This window comes from Engystomops pustulosus, chromosome 2 (assembly GCF_040894005.1).
Source record: "Engystomops pustulosus chromosome 2, aEngPut4.maternal, whole genome shotgun sequence".
NCBI classification, from domain to species: Eukaryota; Metazoa; Chordata; class Amphibia; order Anura; family Leptodactylidae; genus Engystomops; species Engystomops pustulosus.
In genome coordinates, this window is record NC_092412.1 from 82,135,858 (window position 1) to 82,153,296 (window position 17,439).

The following is a 17,439-nucleotide window of genomic DNA, read 5'->3' on the forward strand; positions in this document are numbered from 1 at the left end:
GTCATAAGGGTGATACTACACAGAAGTCAGGCTGTGCATTTTTGAAAGAATTCATACAATATTGCATGTCTTTCAAAACACAAACATTTGGAATTAAAAATATTTAATCAAATGTAATACACACGTTTTTCCTTTATTAGCGACTTATTGGTTTTCAGGTCTAAAAAGTTGTTATTACAATAGACTATGGTCCTAGTATATCACCAACATCTAACCAGGTAATATAGGATTTAAAATTGTTGTTGATGCAATAGATCAAGGTATTTCATGCTTGTGTAGCATTGCAGGATTTACTTGCAGTATGCAACATCCAAAGCATAAATAACAAAAGTACACTACTTAATCAATAGACTTATGCTGTACTCAAGATGGTCATGCAACTCAAGATTTAATAGGGCTACACACAAATGATATGGGAAATATTGCACACCTACAAACAGTATTGGCCATAAAGCCAACAATAAATCCTAAACCCATAATCCAACATAAAACTGTTAGGATACAAATCAGGAAGCACTTGCCTTTGGAAGCTTAACTGGTGGATCTTTGGATTCCTCCTCTTCATCACTGTCCGACTCTCCGCTCTGTACTGAATTCTTAGAGGATAACATAAGGGAAGTTTCCTTTCTCTGCCATTCCAGGACACAGTGCCGAACATTGCAATATACATTAAATGCTGAAGGGTTGCTGTGAAGTTTGAGGTCAGGTATAAATAGAGCATTTTCCAGGTTGTCAGCCTGTAAAGGAAAGCATCAGAATTGTATCATTATTAAGTCTTGCAATAATGCAATTATGAATGCAATAATTAGGCAGCATATACAATGGACGACCCCCCCCCCCACACACACACACAAATTAAAAAAGGGGTAATGTAGAACTATAATGAGATCTCTGAGAAGATCCATCTCTATATACAGTACTAGTGCATTAAACTTGTGTAACGCTATGGAGCCAAAAGCACAGAGCACTGGAGCCCTGCATCTTAGATGAACATACACACACACACCTCTCCAAATGACCACCTGAGAGAACCCATTCCCTAACAAGACTTTATTCACTTTTTTTGTCATACTCAATGGAAGCTGCCTCCTATCTGCAGACCACCACCATCCTCTGCATAGAGATCTGCTCATAGAGCAGTGATGGCAAACCTTTTAGAAATCGAGTGCCCAAACTGCAAGCCTACACCCACTTATCTATCGCAAAGTGCCAGCATGGTAACTTAGAACAATATTACCCACAATAACACTATTTAAAGGGAACCTACCACCACAAATCTACCTATAAAAGGTAGATCGGGTAGTAGGTGGATCAATGGGACGTGAGGATAGCTCTTTTTTTTTAGTAACTTTTATTAACCTTGTATGCAAATTTTGTTATGCGGCTACTGGGGCGTGAAATAGCCGCATCTGAGGTTACATGGCGCGGCTACTCCTCGCCCCGGTAGCCTCTTTTCCCCTCCTACTCACCATCTTCCTCGTAGTTGTGCGCCCTCGTCCGACGAGTCTGCCGTATGCGCAGAACAGCAGCCCCGGCTTCGGAGCAGTGACTGCGCAGGTCGCGGGCCTGCTGTTCTGTGCATGCGCAGACGGCAGGATCGCCGGACAAGGGCACGCACCTACGAGGAGGGCTATCCTCACATCCTATTGATCCACCTATTGATCCACATCCTATTGATCCAACTACCACCCGATCTACCTTTATAAGTAGATTTGTGGTTGTAGGTTCCCTTTAAAGGCCAAATAATACTGCCACATGATGAGCATCACTATTACAAGAACATAAATGGAATCATGCTTAATACTACCACCATACAGTAATTGTTTTTAATGTCAGTGATGAACAATGGCGCCATATAGTGATAATTATCACCGTCATACAGTTTAGATATGGCATCATGTAAAAGGATACCAATGCTACTGCTACACCAGTTTTGACTGTGAGCAGATCTTACAAATGCATTTCTATCCAAGTGCATTAGATCGTCAAGTAGCACCCAGTGTCTCTATCTCAATCACAAGAATTTAGGCTTAAGGCCCCTTTCACGCTTGTGAGTGTGATGGTCTGAACTCGCAGCATGTGCTGCCTGGATCTCCCGGTCTGAACGCTGCAAACTGGAACCGAATTCAGCATGTCAGTTCAGTTCTGGTTTGCAGCATTCGGCCCGGGCAATCCAGCGCATGCAAGTTCAGCGCATCACACTCGCAAGTGTGAAAGGGGCCTTAATCTGTCAAAATTTAGAAGGTGGAAGCAGCACTGTGGGAGAGCAGTGGGAGAGGGAACATGGACAGGGACTGAATGTGACAAGAAAGGTGTCAAAATCCAATCTGGGTAAATAAAAACAAGCTAGCAGGGCACTGAGGGGGATGGGAAACCTCTTTAGCAAGATCTCACTGGGGCAAAGTGGGTGTTGTGGGGTGTAGGGCACAAAACACTGAAGTCAATTATTAACACTTTAGCTGCTGCCTGCTTATACAGACAGCAGACAATGGAGTACCTGGCTTCCCCTGCCTGTAGTGAGGGACTTCATTCCCTTATCTTCATTAGCAGTCATCTTGCTGCTGTGAACTCCTGGCTGCCGGCTTCCGTCTTCCCCGGCTCAGGTTCAGTGAGGGGGAGGGAGCAAAGAGGGGCAAAGAGAGTGTGTTACTCTCTGCTCTGCCTCTCCGATGCACAGCAGCAGCAGCTTGTGGTGGGGCCAGAGCTCCATTTATGAAGCACACACAGTGGAGGACCATGGCGTGCGTGCCCTCTCTGGCACGTGTGCCATAGGTTCGCCACCACTGCCATAGAGGCTGCACTGTATATATACTGTGCTGTGTGTGCAGGATCTGATGCCATTCATTAGAACTGATGGGGAGCCTGAGCTCTGGCTTTATTTGTGCATTCAAACTTTCACACATACACAATTCTACTACAGGCAGACCCCAACGTAAGAACACCTGACTAACAGACAACCCCTATTTACAAACTGACCTCTTGATTTTGGTAAGTTACTGCACTTTAGCCTTCAACTACAATAATCAGTTATAACAGATATCACAAGGTGTTTGTAATTAAACTTGTTAATTCTGATTCTTAGGACAATCATTTTTTTTTAAAACCAATTGGCACAGAGAACAAAAAATTCAACTTAAGAACCTATCTTGTATGTAACCTAGGGACTGCCCAAATATCCAAACTTTAAAATAAACAGTTCTCCTGCATTCATTTCCTAGGGAAGGGTGAAAAAGACTCCCCAATCCAGACTACCGCATGTCTGTAATTGGATGACCTAAGCATGTGATCAGTCATGTTTTTGACATTGCTCAAGGTCCTGGAGTTTTTTTTTTTGTTTTTTTTTTTTACATACCGACAGGACCAATATGCACCTCCTGATCAGTAGCTGCTAAGTGCAGGAGGATTTCTACTAATGCCCATCCCAGCAGGATCCACCCACCCTCTGCTCCTCTCCACTGGCAACCAACCAAAGGCAGCCAGAGGGACATGGTACAACCCCAGCTAGCAGGCAAATGGCTGCAGATAGCTAATGAGTAAATTAGTGAATTGCTTATTTTGACTTAGTGCAGATCTAGGAAAGACATTTGATATTTTACAGTTCTTTAAGGTCTGAAGTCTGGGATATGTATTAAATTATTATTCTTTTCATAATTGTGTCACAATTAAAAGGATATTCCCAGAAACTTACGTCAGTCTATATCTCGCACAGAAGGGATAAGAAAGCTGTGCCCCATCTACTCATTCAGTCTAAATGGAAAGCACTTAAAGAGGACCTGTAGAAGATGGAACCTTCACTAGACATGCATGCTATACCCTTTAGCTCCATTCCTAATGGTAACTGCACAAAGTATGTTGGATTTACCTCACCCATAACACAATTATTAGGTTGATTCCCGCACCATTGTCTACACAATTAAGTGATGTCCTTTACATTTGGTATATCAAAAAGAAGCAGCTGAAACATTTCCACTGTAGATTTTTTCCACAAGGTGTACATGGGATTGTCCTATCAATACAATGCTACTGCATTACTGTTGGATTTGGTATTCCGTGCGGGAACTGTGCACATAATACATAACCTGTGCAAGAACAGTGCCAGCACAGAAGTCCTACTAGTCCCTCAATGACATCTCACATGATTGTTGCAGTAGTTGTGTAGATGTATGAAACTACAGGCAAGTAAACAAGTACTGTTGAACAGCTAAAGAGAACTATGGGGACTGACCCCATGTTCAATACCATAGTAAAAATGAGGTAACATGGATCTCAAAAGAGAAGAATGTGCATGAGGCCGACTTCTAAATGACATTTATTGCATGGTAGTCCCAATTCACTTTTCTTCAAAGTGAAAATGAATCAGGCGATGCCATCTGTTTGCACATAATGAAAGGCTCAGTAGCAGAAATTGCAATAATTTCTAGTGTTTGCACATAAGTCAGAAATTAATTAGTTACCGAGTTTCCTGCCAAGAGTGCGGCATATTCTGTGTATGACGCCTACTCACTTTCAGAGGCATGGAGCATAAGGGTCACGTCATGTGAAATAAAGGCCTATATACTTTATTCATTCATTTTTCTATAATCATAATATTTGAAAATCTTAATAAAATCAACAAGGTCAAAAAGGACTAAACCCTGCCAAGATAAAGACATTCCACAAAAAAAATAATGACAAACAATATAATGACGGATCAGCAGTCATAAAGGCTCAATATAAAGAGAACCATTACCTTGCTTCTCAATTTCCCTTTTGATTTGGTCTTTTGCTTCCGTTTAAGTTTTTTCTTGCTTAGAATCTTCTTATTCCTAAAACAAAGGGAAAAACAGTCAACACAAAGCACTAAATAAAAGGCAAAGAAGTTTTTAAGCCATCAAAAAGCAGCAGCCCATGAGTTCTTTACAATCTTTTGTTGGCTATAATTTATAACACGGCTTCAGCACCTTAGTAACTAACAGTAATATTAGAGAGATTCACTTTATTCATGTCAATGAACAGTTTGGTGGTGGGACTGAATACTAAAAGCAGGACAGAGAAGCATTTTACAGGGAACTATGGTATATAGTCCATTTTGGCATTGCTGGTATTTAGGAGCTTACTACATAGTGAAATGTGTTATATTTTAATTCTGTGTCTATATAACAAAGCTCAAGTTGAGTTTTTGCTGCCATTTGGTCTGTGACAGAGTGCTGCTCTTGCCTAAAGTTAAAGGGAACCCGTCACCACTATTTTCACAAATACAGGTAGTGACAGGTTCCTATAGAGCTCTAGTAACTATCTGACACCCTGCTTGTAGCTAAAAAATCTTCCCCTGAGATTCCCATATATTCAACTTTATAGTTTTATCTGGTAACTAAGCATGGCTACAGCGAGTCCAAGGTGGGCGTGGCCTCCTCAGGCTGAATCCAGCAGCTCCTCCCCATCCCTGTCTCTGTATGCTGCTATAATGTCATGTGACCAGGGTGACATCATCGCAGGTCCTATAGCTTTTGTTGCATTAGGAACTGTACACAAAGCATATATGTCATGAAATCACAGCATATTTTATCATGAAATCACAGCAGGCTGCATGGAGAGGAGTAGGAGTCCATGGAGGCTGCTGTGATTGTTTTATGTGGTCAGATATGTACATGGGGTATAGTTTTCATATTAAGTAGCTCAAGGACCTTTGATGATGTCACCCTGGTCACATGACATTAGGCCACGCCCCCCATGGACTCGCTCCAAAGCTGCATAGATACCAGGCAAGATTATAACTCTGATTTTATGGGGATCTGAGGGAAACTACTTTTAGCTACAAGCAGCGTGTCAGATAGTTACTAGAGCTCTATAGGAACCTGCCACTACCTGGATTTGTGAAAATAGTGGTGACGGGTTCCCTTTAATTTTAAAAAGTATAAAAACTTTCACCTAGCTCTGTACTGAGCAAAACTAAGCAATTATCTAATTTACAATCATTACCTATCTGCAGCCATTTGTCAGCTAAAAGTAACTTATATCTCTGGTTGTCTTTGCGTATATTGGTTGCCATGTGATTCCATAGCTAGATGGAGGAGAGAAGGGTGGGGGGAGGGGATACTAGCACATGCACACATCAGTAACAATTCCCAGAAGCTACAGGACCTGCAGTGAGGTCATAAGCATGTGACTAATCACATGCTTAAGGTCATCCAATCACATACCAAAAATGGTATGTAGCAGAGCTATACGAGCTATATGTTTGAAAGTTTGGATATAGTAGAGATGCGCATGTATGAAAGTTTGAGGGCTAAGATAAAGCCAGATCTCAGACTTCCCATCAGTTCTACTGTATGGCATCAGATCCTGCAAACACAGCCCAGTGTATATACAGGGAAACCTCTTTGAGCAGATCTTTATAAGGTATGGAAGCTGCCTCCTATCTGCAGATCACATTCATGTACAAAGAGCAAAAAAGTGATTGAATTGAAAAAAAACAAAACAAAAAAAACAACAACAGTCTTTTAGGGAAAGGTTTTAGCATGTGTGTGTCTACAAATACTGTGATGTGGTCATGTGTTCATCTTTTTATTCCTATACAGGTGTTTTATAGTGTAGGTGTACATGGTGGACAGGGGGTGTTCACACGTGGTATTAAAAGCATGCATTTTCAAACGTATCAAATAGCTGAGAAGGAGATTTTCTAGATTACATAGTTGTTATGTTAACAAATCCATGTGTAAACACTTAAACATATGTTAACATAATTTAACACCATGTTTGATCATGTGTCACATCAACATTGCGTTTAAAAAAAAAAAAAATGCATGTGTTAACAGCCATGTGTGAAAATGTATGCATTAATGCCACATGTGAACGCACGCCCTTAATATAGCTTTTTCCTTGTTATGACTGTATGATGCAGAGCTCTTCCTGTGCTCAGTCTGCCCTGCACTAGATCTCTGTACAAGCAGTAACACTGCTTCTGTGTCCTGATTGGTTGAGCTGTTTGTGCACGTTCATGTGAATGCCCTGAGTGCTACTGGCATCAGTGCCCTTAGCTGATGTCCAACCAGGAAGTCCTGCCCACTTCATGAAAAGCTGAGCGAGTGTTTAATAGATAGCCCTATATCTCAAAACAGGAAGAATGAGACTTGTTTTCGCATTGTCAACTTCCAGGTAGCATAAAACTTTTTTGTCTACGGCGGTGATTCATGGCTTGTTTTTTTTTTGAGGGACATGTAATACTTTGTGTCAGTATCATTCTGGAGTAGATATGCATTTTTTATATATTATATATTTTTTTAGTTTTCGTACAATCGTGCAGTAGAGACTGCCCACAGACAGCGCTATGAATCTGATATATCGGGCACAGAGTGCCAAGAGGTTAAAGTGAGGGGGCACACACCAGTAAGTCAGCGAGCTTGGTTTACAATCCTTGATCCTGGTGGTAGATGTCCTTTAATAATCAATGTAACACCATAACCAATCATCAACCTTATACATTCACAGATTCATCCATGATCACCAGTCACATGACAGAGCAATGTCCATTTTTGATCATACATTCCTGCACCCTGCCAGTGCCGTCTTACTGGAGAGATGAATTATGACCCCCTCTTCAGTATTCAGAGATGACATACAGCAGCTCTTGTTACAAGCATCAGTGCCTTTACTACAACCCTCTTCCCATACTTAAAATGTATGCCCCCTTACCATTAGCATTCGGAAAAAGAATAGGAGGACTTTAGTAAAGACCCATATGCAGTACACCCATTGATCCCCATATTAAAGCTGCACCAACACCTTGCTGTATTTCCCTGCAGTGATGTCATACGTCTAGAAACACACTGGTTTTAAATAGCTTCTGGCATCTGAAGAAAAATCCTCTAGGAGCATCCTACAAGCCTCAGCATCCCCACTCTCCTTAGTGAACCTTGCAGACAGCCAGCTTAGCAACAAAGCTGGCCCCTAGCAACCAGCCACCGCGAACACAGCAACTAGGAGGCAGCACGTACATCAACGGGGCGTTTGCTCTGCTTAATTGTTTCTTACTACTATGTCCAATGCCTAAACGCTGTGTACAACATTTCTATCCAATACAAGCATTGTTGTTAGACGCATAGTGCGGTTATAAACATGGCTTTCCATCCGAGGACATATCTCATATGAGAGTGAAGCATCACAGCGCTCGCTCACCAAGAGTCAGGAGCCACAAGCCTTGCATGGTTCAAATAAAAAGGGGACAAGACAGAATACCAAGACGTACTACACTACATTTCTACAGGATTTTTACAGACTTTGCAAGTTAAGCACAGAGTAGACAGATGGCCCCATAACAGATGATAGTGATGATTTACCACAAAAATATCTAATTTCTAAACCATCCATTCCTTAAATAGAACATCAATCTGTAAAATAAATCAATTATGTTCAACATCCACTATTATATTTTTTCTTTAGACTTGTTCTGATGGGTATTCTCCTGTACGACTGATTCATGCAAAGTTTGTTACATATAAGCTCTCCTATAGAGGTGCACTAAATGATAGGCCCCCGGTAATTCACAAATCCACAGAGAATATTAACACTTTATTGTATGACACTATATAAAGAATTATATTATTATGCGTGTCCATGTGTCTTTTTCCACAGAAAAAAATTGGACTATTTAGTTTGTAGACTTCGATAAGAAGTCAATAAGTATCCCACAAATATAAAGCAGATTTTTTTTGCCTATCCCAAGTTTGACGGACATGTGTCTTTTTTTCACTTGTACTATATGATCTCTACCGAAAAGCTTTAAAAAGACCCTATACTCTTCCTTATAGCAAAATAACATTCATAGCTATGCAATTGTGAAGTCCCTGTGATGTACCTGGGAGGACTGAAATTCCCAGACTCCATACATGATAAAATTTAGCTGATGGCATCGCGTGGTGGTAGTCTATTATCTAGAGGTATATCCAGGTCTTTATTAACATATCACTCTCCTAGATTTCCTAAATTTCTTCAGTATTTGAGAGGTATGGAAGAAAAAGTAATGCATGATCAGCGTATCGCAAAAATATATATGGAAGGGTGGTTAAGGTCACTGGCTTGTCACATGATCGGGTTATCTGATCCACATACAAGGACCATATGCAGATAACACCTATGTGCCATTAGTATTTGTCCCACCTCCATAGACTTCAAAAGGAGGACACAGGCTGAAAATATGGGCATGAATAGGACCCGCTACAAGATCCAAAATTCACATCTCAGCAAAAAGTCTCAGACAGAAGCATGAAAAATACAGTCACGACCAATGCTACAAAGAAATACATTAGAACATTTGCTAGCTGAGGAAAATAAGCCTAGCACATGATGTTCTTTCCTAGTCGTGGCAAACCTATGGCACGCCGAGCCCTCCATGTGGGCACCCGAGCACGTTAGAGTGCGTTAGACAGGATTCCTACATTCCCAGGCAACCTAGGAAGATTGAGTCTGATTATAATTGCTGCTTCTGCTCCAGGCCTGATCATTCTTCCTGTTGGGAGAGGCCAAAATGATACTACCTACAATTTCTCTACCCTTTTTTGGTGTACTCAGGATGGTAATATATGGGAAAGCTTTGGCAGAGCAGGAAACATGTTAAGTTACTACATACATTGCTGTGTTGGCACTTTGGGATAAATAGGTGGACTTTTAGATTGTGGTTCAACTATAGACTGACTCAAGGTTAAAGTCTACCATTTTATATTGTCCATTGTCCAATTATATTGTGCAGTTTTTAAGTAGTCCAAATTAAAAATATCCAAACAATGTCCTTTGTTGTTGTAGAGTCTGCAGCTCCTGTACATAGTGGACTGTCATGGTGCATTTGAAAGGCTTCTGATATACAGCTCTAAGCAGTGTACGAATCATGCTCTTTAACCCTCCCTCTGCAGACAAGTAAAAGGGTATTCTCACAAAGACAAGTTTATTATATGTACTCAGGATAACAAAATAACATTCTCACTGTTATTAACAAAATGCAGCATTTCACAGATATAAGTTCAACATGTCTCCATCAGTACTGCTGTACACAATTTCAGTTTCTCCCTAGACACGACTAACTTCTGCCTTTAGGGTCAGGCCGCCATCTTGGATTTGTATGAGACAGCCGTGCTTGCAGAGATTTGAGTCTCTGTGAGATGTAGCAGAACTAAAAGTAACAGTCTAAAAGTCTGTCAGCCTCTGTGTAATCTCATACACCTGTGATCTGTCTCATCTTTTTCCATGTGTCAGTTCAATGTCAGAAGTCAAATGAAAGTGGATATACACCTATACCCTCATAATCTAAGCACATTATTACCCATCTAATTATGTGGGGTGACAATGTGTCTTCTTAGTGAGTCCCCGTCCACACCCTGGGATTTTACACCCAGCAGCCTAGAGGCGCTAAAACAATAAAACTGAGTAAAATTGTAATGCAAGGGGTTAAAATGATCTTTATTGTGTCAACATCACTAGGGGATTTAAAGAGAACCTACCTATAAAGGTAGATCGGGTGGTAGGTGGATGTAAGGGACGTGAGGAGAGCTCTTTTTAGAGCTAATCCTCACGTCCCCGCTAACTTTTGCGAAACTTTATTGCCCTAATATGTAAATTTCGTTATGCGGCTACTAGGGCATGGAGTAGCCGGTACGCCCCAGTAGCCACATTACTCCTCCTACCCTGTTGCGTGCGGCGCGCAGCTCCTCATAGCTGCACGCCCTCGTCCGTCATGATGAGCAGTCCCAGCTCCGAGGCCGGAGCTACTGCACATGCGCAGTAGCCGGCTTGTCGGACGAGGGCGCGCAGCTACGAGGAGCTGCGCGCCGCACACAACAGGGTAGGAGGATTAATGTGGCTACTGGGGCGTGGAGTAGCCGCGCTGTGTAGCCTCGTGCCCGGCTACTCCACGCCCCAGTAGCCGCATAACGAAATTTACATATTAGGTCAATAAAGTTTCCCAAAAGTTAGCGGGGACGTGAGGATAAGCTCTAAAAAGAGCTCTCCTCACGTCCCTTACATCCACCTACCACCCAATCTACCTTTATAGGTAGATTCGTGGTGGTAGGTTCCCTTTAAATGTGAGAATTTTCTTTAGTGGGAAAATCCCTTAAAAAGAGATGGTGCAGGTATAAATACAAAGAAGGAACTGCAAGGGAATCACACATGCCACATATCACTGTACAAAGACAGTCAACCACCCAGGATACTCAAGACACTCCTAGGCCAACATCAAATATACAAGTTACATGGTTAATATTTTTTTGTAACAGATTTCAACACTTCCTGGGTACCTTCATATGCAGCTAATTTTCCCTAAAAAATTTTTTATTAGAAAACAAATGTATTTTTGTTATTAACATTGCATTCGAGTAAATTTAAAGGGAACCTGACACCACATTTTTCCCCAAGTACAGCTAGTGCAGGTTTCTATAGAGCCCTAGTAACCAACAACCTTTTACCTAAAAATTGTTTTACTCAGATCCCTATTAAATCAGTTATACACTTGCCTGGTATCTAGAGATCAATAGAGAGAGTCGAGGGGCAAGGCCTAATGTCATGTGACCAGGGTGACATCACAGGGCTCTATGGGAACCTGCCACTAGCTGTATTTATGAAAAATGTTGTGACCGGTTCCCTTTAATCTTTTCTTCATGGGAATACCCAGTTAGCCAACTCTCTAAGGAGAATTTTTACTTCCTGACCCTGCAAATTTGGAGCAATATAATAAAGCTAGAGTAAGTTTCTTCTCGAAATGCAACATCCTGAGATGACAGTGTTATTTTTTTATGCAAGACTTCAATCAAAGTAGTGCATCCTGCATTTTCCCAGATCAGATCAACGACCTGTGCAAAAAGTTTAGAGTTTTGTCAGTGCTGCCATTGTCTCGAAAAGCAATGAAAATGGGAAAGCTGTACACCTACTACAAGTATTCTAGAGTAGGGTGTCATATTAAATCTAAGCTAGCATATTGAGAGGCACTTACAACTGAGGTGTTGAAAGGGGTTTGGCTAGGGCCAGGCGAGCATAAAGTTAGTGTGAATGCAGCCTTAGTTTTATTGCAGTTTTAGCTCCTATAACTCAGTGGTCGCCATTGTAACTCAGTGTCTATGGGGACTCTAAGCAGAAACTTCATGATTCCTCTGTGCTATAAGATGCTGTGCGCTGACAATGTGCTTAAATGATCAGGATCCCAGGTTTATTTACACTTATTTAGCTTCTGAACATTCTACTAGTATCTGACACATAGAAAAAGAGAGATGGGCAGATCAAAGATGAGATGATGAGATCCATGAGATGGATATAAAACATAATGGCACTCTCAGCTCTGCTAACTCACCTTTAAAACACACACACACACACACAGCTCTGTTATATGCCTCACTCCAGGGTAAAGACCTTATCTTGCCTAAAGCTAGTAGAGCAAGTCTCAGCACACTGCTGCTTGCTGGCAGGAATTGCCTGTGTCTGAATGGGTCTTGTAATGCAGGAGTGAGGGGCAAGAGTCAGAAAGCACTACTTTGTTCAGACAGAATCAATTTATGAAAAGAATCCGACCATAGTCAGAAGATTTACGGTCGGATCCATGGGGAAACAAGGACTGATGGAGACAGGTTGGAATTATACATGTGAAATGCTGTATTTTTATTAACAGTAAGTTAGGATAACAACATAACACATTCTGAGTATATTTAAGAATTGCTCCACACTGGAACAAAGGTTCATTTCATGTTTATTCTGTTTAAAATACAATAACTATTGTTTTATGGATTAGTCATTTTTTATTTAGAATTATCGCAAAGCATTTGAAATGGCATATATAAATGTGCAAGCACTAAAAAGAGTTAAAGAAATGATGTCAGCGTCCTGAAATAGAGCTATGATGTAATTGTGCAGCATGTGTAATGCTTTGAGACACCACCAACATAATTGATGGGTAGTATAAAGAGAATTCAATTACCAGTCTCTGCTTCGCCTGGATACAAAGCATGATAACAAAGATTTTACCTGCAGTGTACAGAGGTTTCTCCTCTAATCATCAACCACATATATAGAACAGTGCTGGATGTGTGAACCAGAGCAATAGGGGACAACTATTACACAACTCAGTCACTGCATCAGTTATGAACCATAACCAGTAGTGGATATAATGGAAAGATTTATACCCATTCTGTGCGTCCAACCATTCCTAGTTTTGAAGTAACAAAAACAGAAGGGAACTGCAACAACGTAATGATAAAATAGATTCTAAAGGTGCATGAGAGGACATAATATATCATCTAACAGAATAATCCTAAAACAAGGCGTCGGTTTCTCATCAGTTATCAAAAATGATAGTACAATGTTTGCATACATGTAGACCAACTTATTGAAAAAAAAAGTCTTAGAACAGGCATCTCCATCCAATTCTGATTTGGAGAACCATGTGACAGACGTAGGCCTTGTGAAGTGCTGGTCACTTCTATCTGTGTCCACAACCCCACTACAATGGTCACAAGTGGCCCTTTATATTAACAATGATTGTGTCCTTATCCAGCTCAGTCATCTCTTGTGACACACAGGAGAGTCCATCCAATTAAGAATATTTCTTGGACCCATTGCACATGCCACAGGACCACATAGGTCTCTCACTGATCAACAAGCATGAAAGGGTTGGAAGAGCAGCAAGCGCCCAATCATCATGCAGCTTTTCTTGAGTATGTCTGGATTGTTTTGACATTAGATTTGTTAATCTCATGATGTTCATGAAGTATGACCAATCTGAACAAATAATGCCCAGGTCAGACTAAGGCCCCCAGAGAACATATATTTCTTTTGGACACATGCTAGCCATTGTTTACACAACCCCATGCAGAAGCAGGCTTCCAGTGCCACAAAACTATTCCTGCCAATGTTTGCGGCTTAGGCAATCTAACCTCCGGTGATTGGCATGCGAGAGGACCACAGATGCAGATGACACATGGGCCCATGCAAAGCACACATTCTTATGCAGGTTGGGCAAAACATTAGTTCACCGCATTAATCTAACAACTTGTAGGCTCCTTACAAGTGTTGATGGGGGTAGAAATCAGAGTCAGAGTAAGTATTAGGAGTATAGTACTACAGACCAGGCAGCGTACCATTAAGGGAATGAGAGAGAGGGTGTTAAATCTTTCCCCATTTAACACTCATATACACAGACAGAACCAATACATAAAACTTGTACCTGCTCTGCGCTCCATCTCATCGATAGAAATGAGTCTTGCTTTAAGAGAACATTCCATTTAAAATTAACCCACCCAAAATAAATACTTAATTAAAAACTATGATCAAAAAGCATTTTCCATATCCCTAAATGGCTGCAATGTTACAAAATCAGTTTGTAAACACATATGTAACTCACCTGATGTGAATTCAATGACACTAAGTGAATTCTGTATAGTAAATTTTACTTGCACTGCCCTGCCTCACTGCTCCTGATTGACAGGTCTCACTGCTACAGCACATGCTGCTGTATAGAGCATTGAGAGATCTAGCTGATTACATGAAATCACAGCAGCCTCCATGGACTTCTACTCCTCCCCATCCACCATGGAGGCTGCTGTAATTTCATGTGATCAGATAGACATGGTTCACTCCTGATGCACTATGCATAGCAAAGACGACAGCACAGAGATAGAAGACTTTGCAGTCATGATGGTGGCTGATGAGAGCAGACAAGAGGTGGCACTGCAGGGAAATGTCCATATTACACCAAAAATTACTTATACTGTAATTACATAGCCATCATGTAAGTGTTGCAGGAAGGAACAGACGTGTTTTTCTGGGAGTGTTGCTTTAAGGGTTCATTGTGGAGGTTCCAACAAAATGCTTATAAAAATGAATAGTGACCAAAGAACAGTACTTTGGAGGAACTGAGAACACAAAGACCAATTGCCAAGACAAATTATTGCTCTTACTATGGCTGGGAATCTCATGCAGGAGCTGAACCAAAGCCAAGAGAAGTAACTGCTTATCTTATTTTATATGCATCAGTGTTACTGGGGGCACACTTTGGAGAACAACTGTGCATTTTACTTAGCAATGTTACTTTGTCATTCACTTGGCAGATGTGGCAAACACTAAGAGGTCCTAATTGACAGCATTTACAAGAATAAGGATCTGCTAGATTTCAGTTAGTCTACCATCAAAGTCAAGCATGATAAACCAGACACTCATAAATCCAGGCAACGCGACTTTGGTAATCTTCCTAGATTTGATAGCCACAGGCTGCTTACTAAAATCAACTTTTAAACTTATGCTAATGATTTGTGATTTGGCTTTACAGGCTTTTATACCATCTCACCGTCTCCACTGGGTGCATTGGGAAGGAAAAAATAAAAATATATGGCACTTGGATGCCATCATAGTGCTGCTGCGTTGGTTTTTCCACACACGTTTTAAATAGGTAGCTCAGAGTTATAAGAATCAGAAGTGAAAATCTTCCATGGCTATAACATCTTATTGCTGGCTACTTAATAGGGGGAATATTTTGGGAGGTCCATGAGCATCCAAAACTAAAGAGTTTGTGGAAATGTACAATTGGAAAACAAGATCTCATGTACTGATGTGCTGTCAAGATGAGACAATCATAGGAGGCTTGGGATACAATGGCTACAAGTAAGTGTGATGCATTAACTTTGAAAGGCAGATAATGATGCATCAAGAATTTACATGTTTAATTGAACATTTGTCCATTTGTGTTTCAATTTGAATCAGGATAACACACAGAAACCTCAAAAACCCAATGAAGCGTGTGCCCAGTTTGCATAGGGAAATGAGCTATGGACCAAGAGGCACTATATATATATATATATATAGATGAGCAGACCTAATATTCTTGTTTGGGTTCCCAATGTAGATGGATTGAAAGCTGAACAGCCAATGCAGCAAATTGACAGCCCTTGGCTAGCCACTAGCCGTGGCTGGTTAGCTGCCAAAACATCCGCTTCGGGATGGCGAATCTTAAACTGGAACATTGGTCTGCTCATCTCTAATTAAATGGCCTCCAAAATCATCAGTCAGATTAAAGCAGGAATGCAAAAATCTGGTGCCATCATGAAGCCCAGGCAAGAATACATTAATTCATAAAAAAAATGTCAAAATGTTTATACAGAACTAAAATGAAACAATGTCTCCAATTTTCCTGAATCTAAAATCAGATATGAATAATAATATATAACCCGACCTATGTCAATTTATAGATAGATGAAGTATTTTGAATAAACAGCAAATATGAGATCACTTGCGTTCCTTAATATTCTGTGGATTTATATTAATTCCTGCAACATTTCAGCTTTGCTGGAAGCCAATTCCAAAATGAAATAACCCATAAAACTAAAGGCTGTGATACAATGCTATGCACTCCACTGCTGTGAATACAGCCTGGCATCAGGGCAGAGAAGCTGCTAACATGACTAGACACACGGCTCTACATGTCATCCAGCCACACCCATGATAGTAACAAAGCCAAACACTTGTCAAACCCAATAGGAAGAACCCGTCATGCTTGTTTTTATGCGATGGTGGAGTGAATGCTCCTCATGGAAACCCAGCAGAGTCTTGGGGTGAATTCATATGTAGCAGAATGCTTGCAAAGATTTCCACTATGGTCTCCTATGTCCGGATGCCGTTTACAGAAACCCATTTGCTTACTGCAGAATAAATACTTTCCAGAAGAATGAGACATATGTGGCGTCTCTACAACAAATCTGCTGTGTGCACATACAACGCTATAGGACAAGTAGTATAATCTCCATGAAAGTCACTTCAGACACAGATATCACACAATCAGTAACCCCGGAGTTTCTCCCTATGTTCCACATTCCAGGTTTCAGCACAGTATAACATGAAGATGCATACATTATTCATCCCGGCCCCAAGCCCCTGCTCTACTGATTACTAGAGGGATTCCTGTGCCTGGCTTGCTGAGCATTTGTGTTCACAGACTTGCGGGGCCGCTAGTTGTGACATGTGACACGGGAGCTGTCAGGACAACAAAGCTACGAGGGATAATGGCATTGCACAATACAGAAGCTATATTAGAAAATACTCAGGCTCCACATAACACAATTTACCAGTTCATGAATCATTTACCTGGCAAGAAAGAGAACTTGTAGTCTTGTCCTTTGCTCAGGAATAAAGGCCTTTGCTCACAGTAAGTGATACCTTTAAGTGCCCTTGTATTGATCACATTATTGGCTCATTAATAAAAACTGAGAAGGCCATGGTATGGACTGTAGTGAGACATGGACACAAGCAGGCATTATACAGTATAGTAGTAGTAGTGCCTGCCAGGTAACCAGTGCCCACAGCTACCCAGGTATAAATGTAACGCTCTGCTCTGTCCCTGATGCACGTGGCACTGTACACAATGCAAACACTCAAACAAGAAGGATATAGCGGTCCTCAAATTACAATGGCTGACATATGTAGATATTGGGTCACTGC

The 17,439-nt window shown here is 41.0% G+C and overlaps 1 protein-coding gene across 22 annotated transcripts in view; it reads right to left on the reverse strand.

Annotated features, from left to right (window-relative positions):
- Positions 1 to 17,439, reverse strand: part of MYCBP2 (MYC binding protein 2) — a 119,635-nt gene that overhangs the window by 100,494 nt on the left and 1,702 nt on the right. For all 22 annotated transcript variants that reach the window (XM_072135393.1, XM_072135394.1, XM_072135376.1 and 19 more), the window contains exons 2-3: positions 4,730 to 4,805; positions 522 to 737 (exon numbers count right to left, since the gene is read on the reverse strand). In XM_072135393.1, coding sequence (XP_071991494.1) covers positions 522 to 737; positions 4,730 to 4,805 — 292 coding nt within the window. The remainder of the gene's footprint in view (positions 1 to 521; positions 738 to 4,729; positions 4,806 to 17,439) is intronic.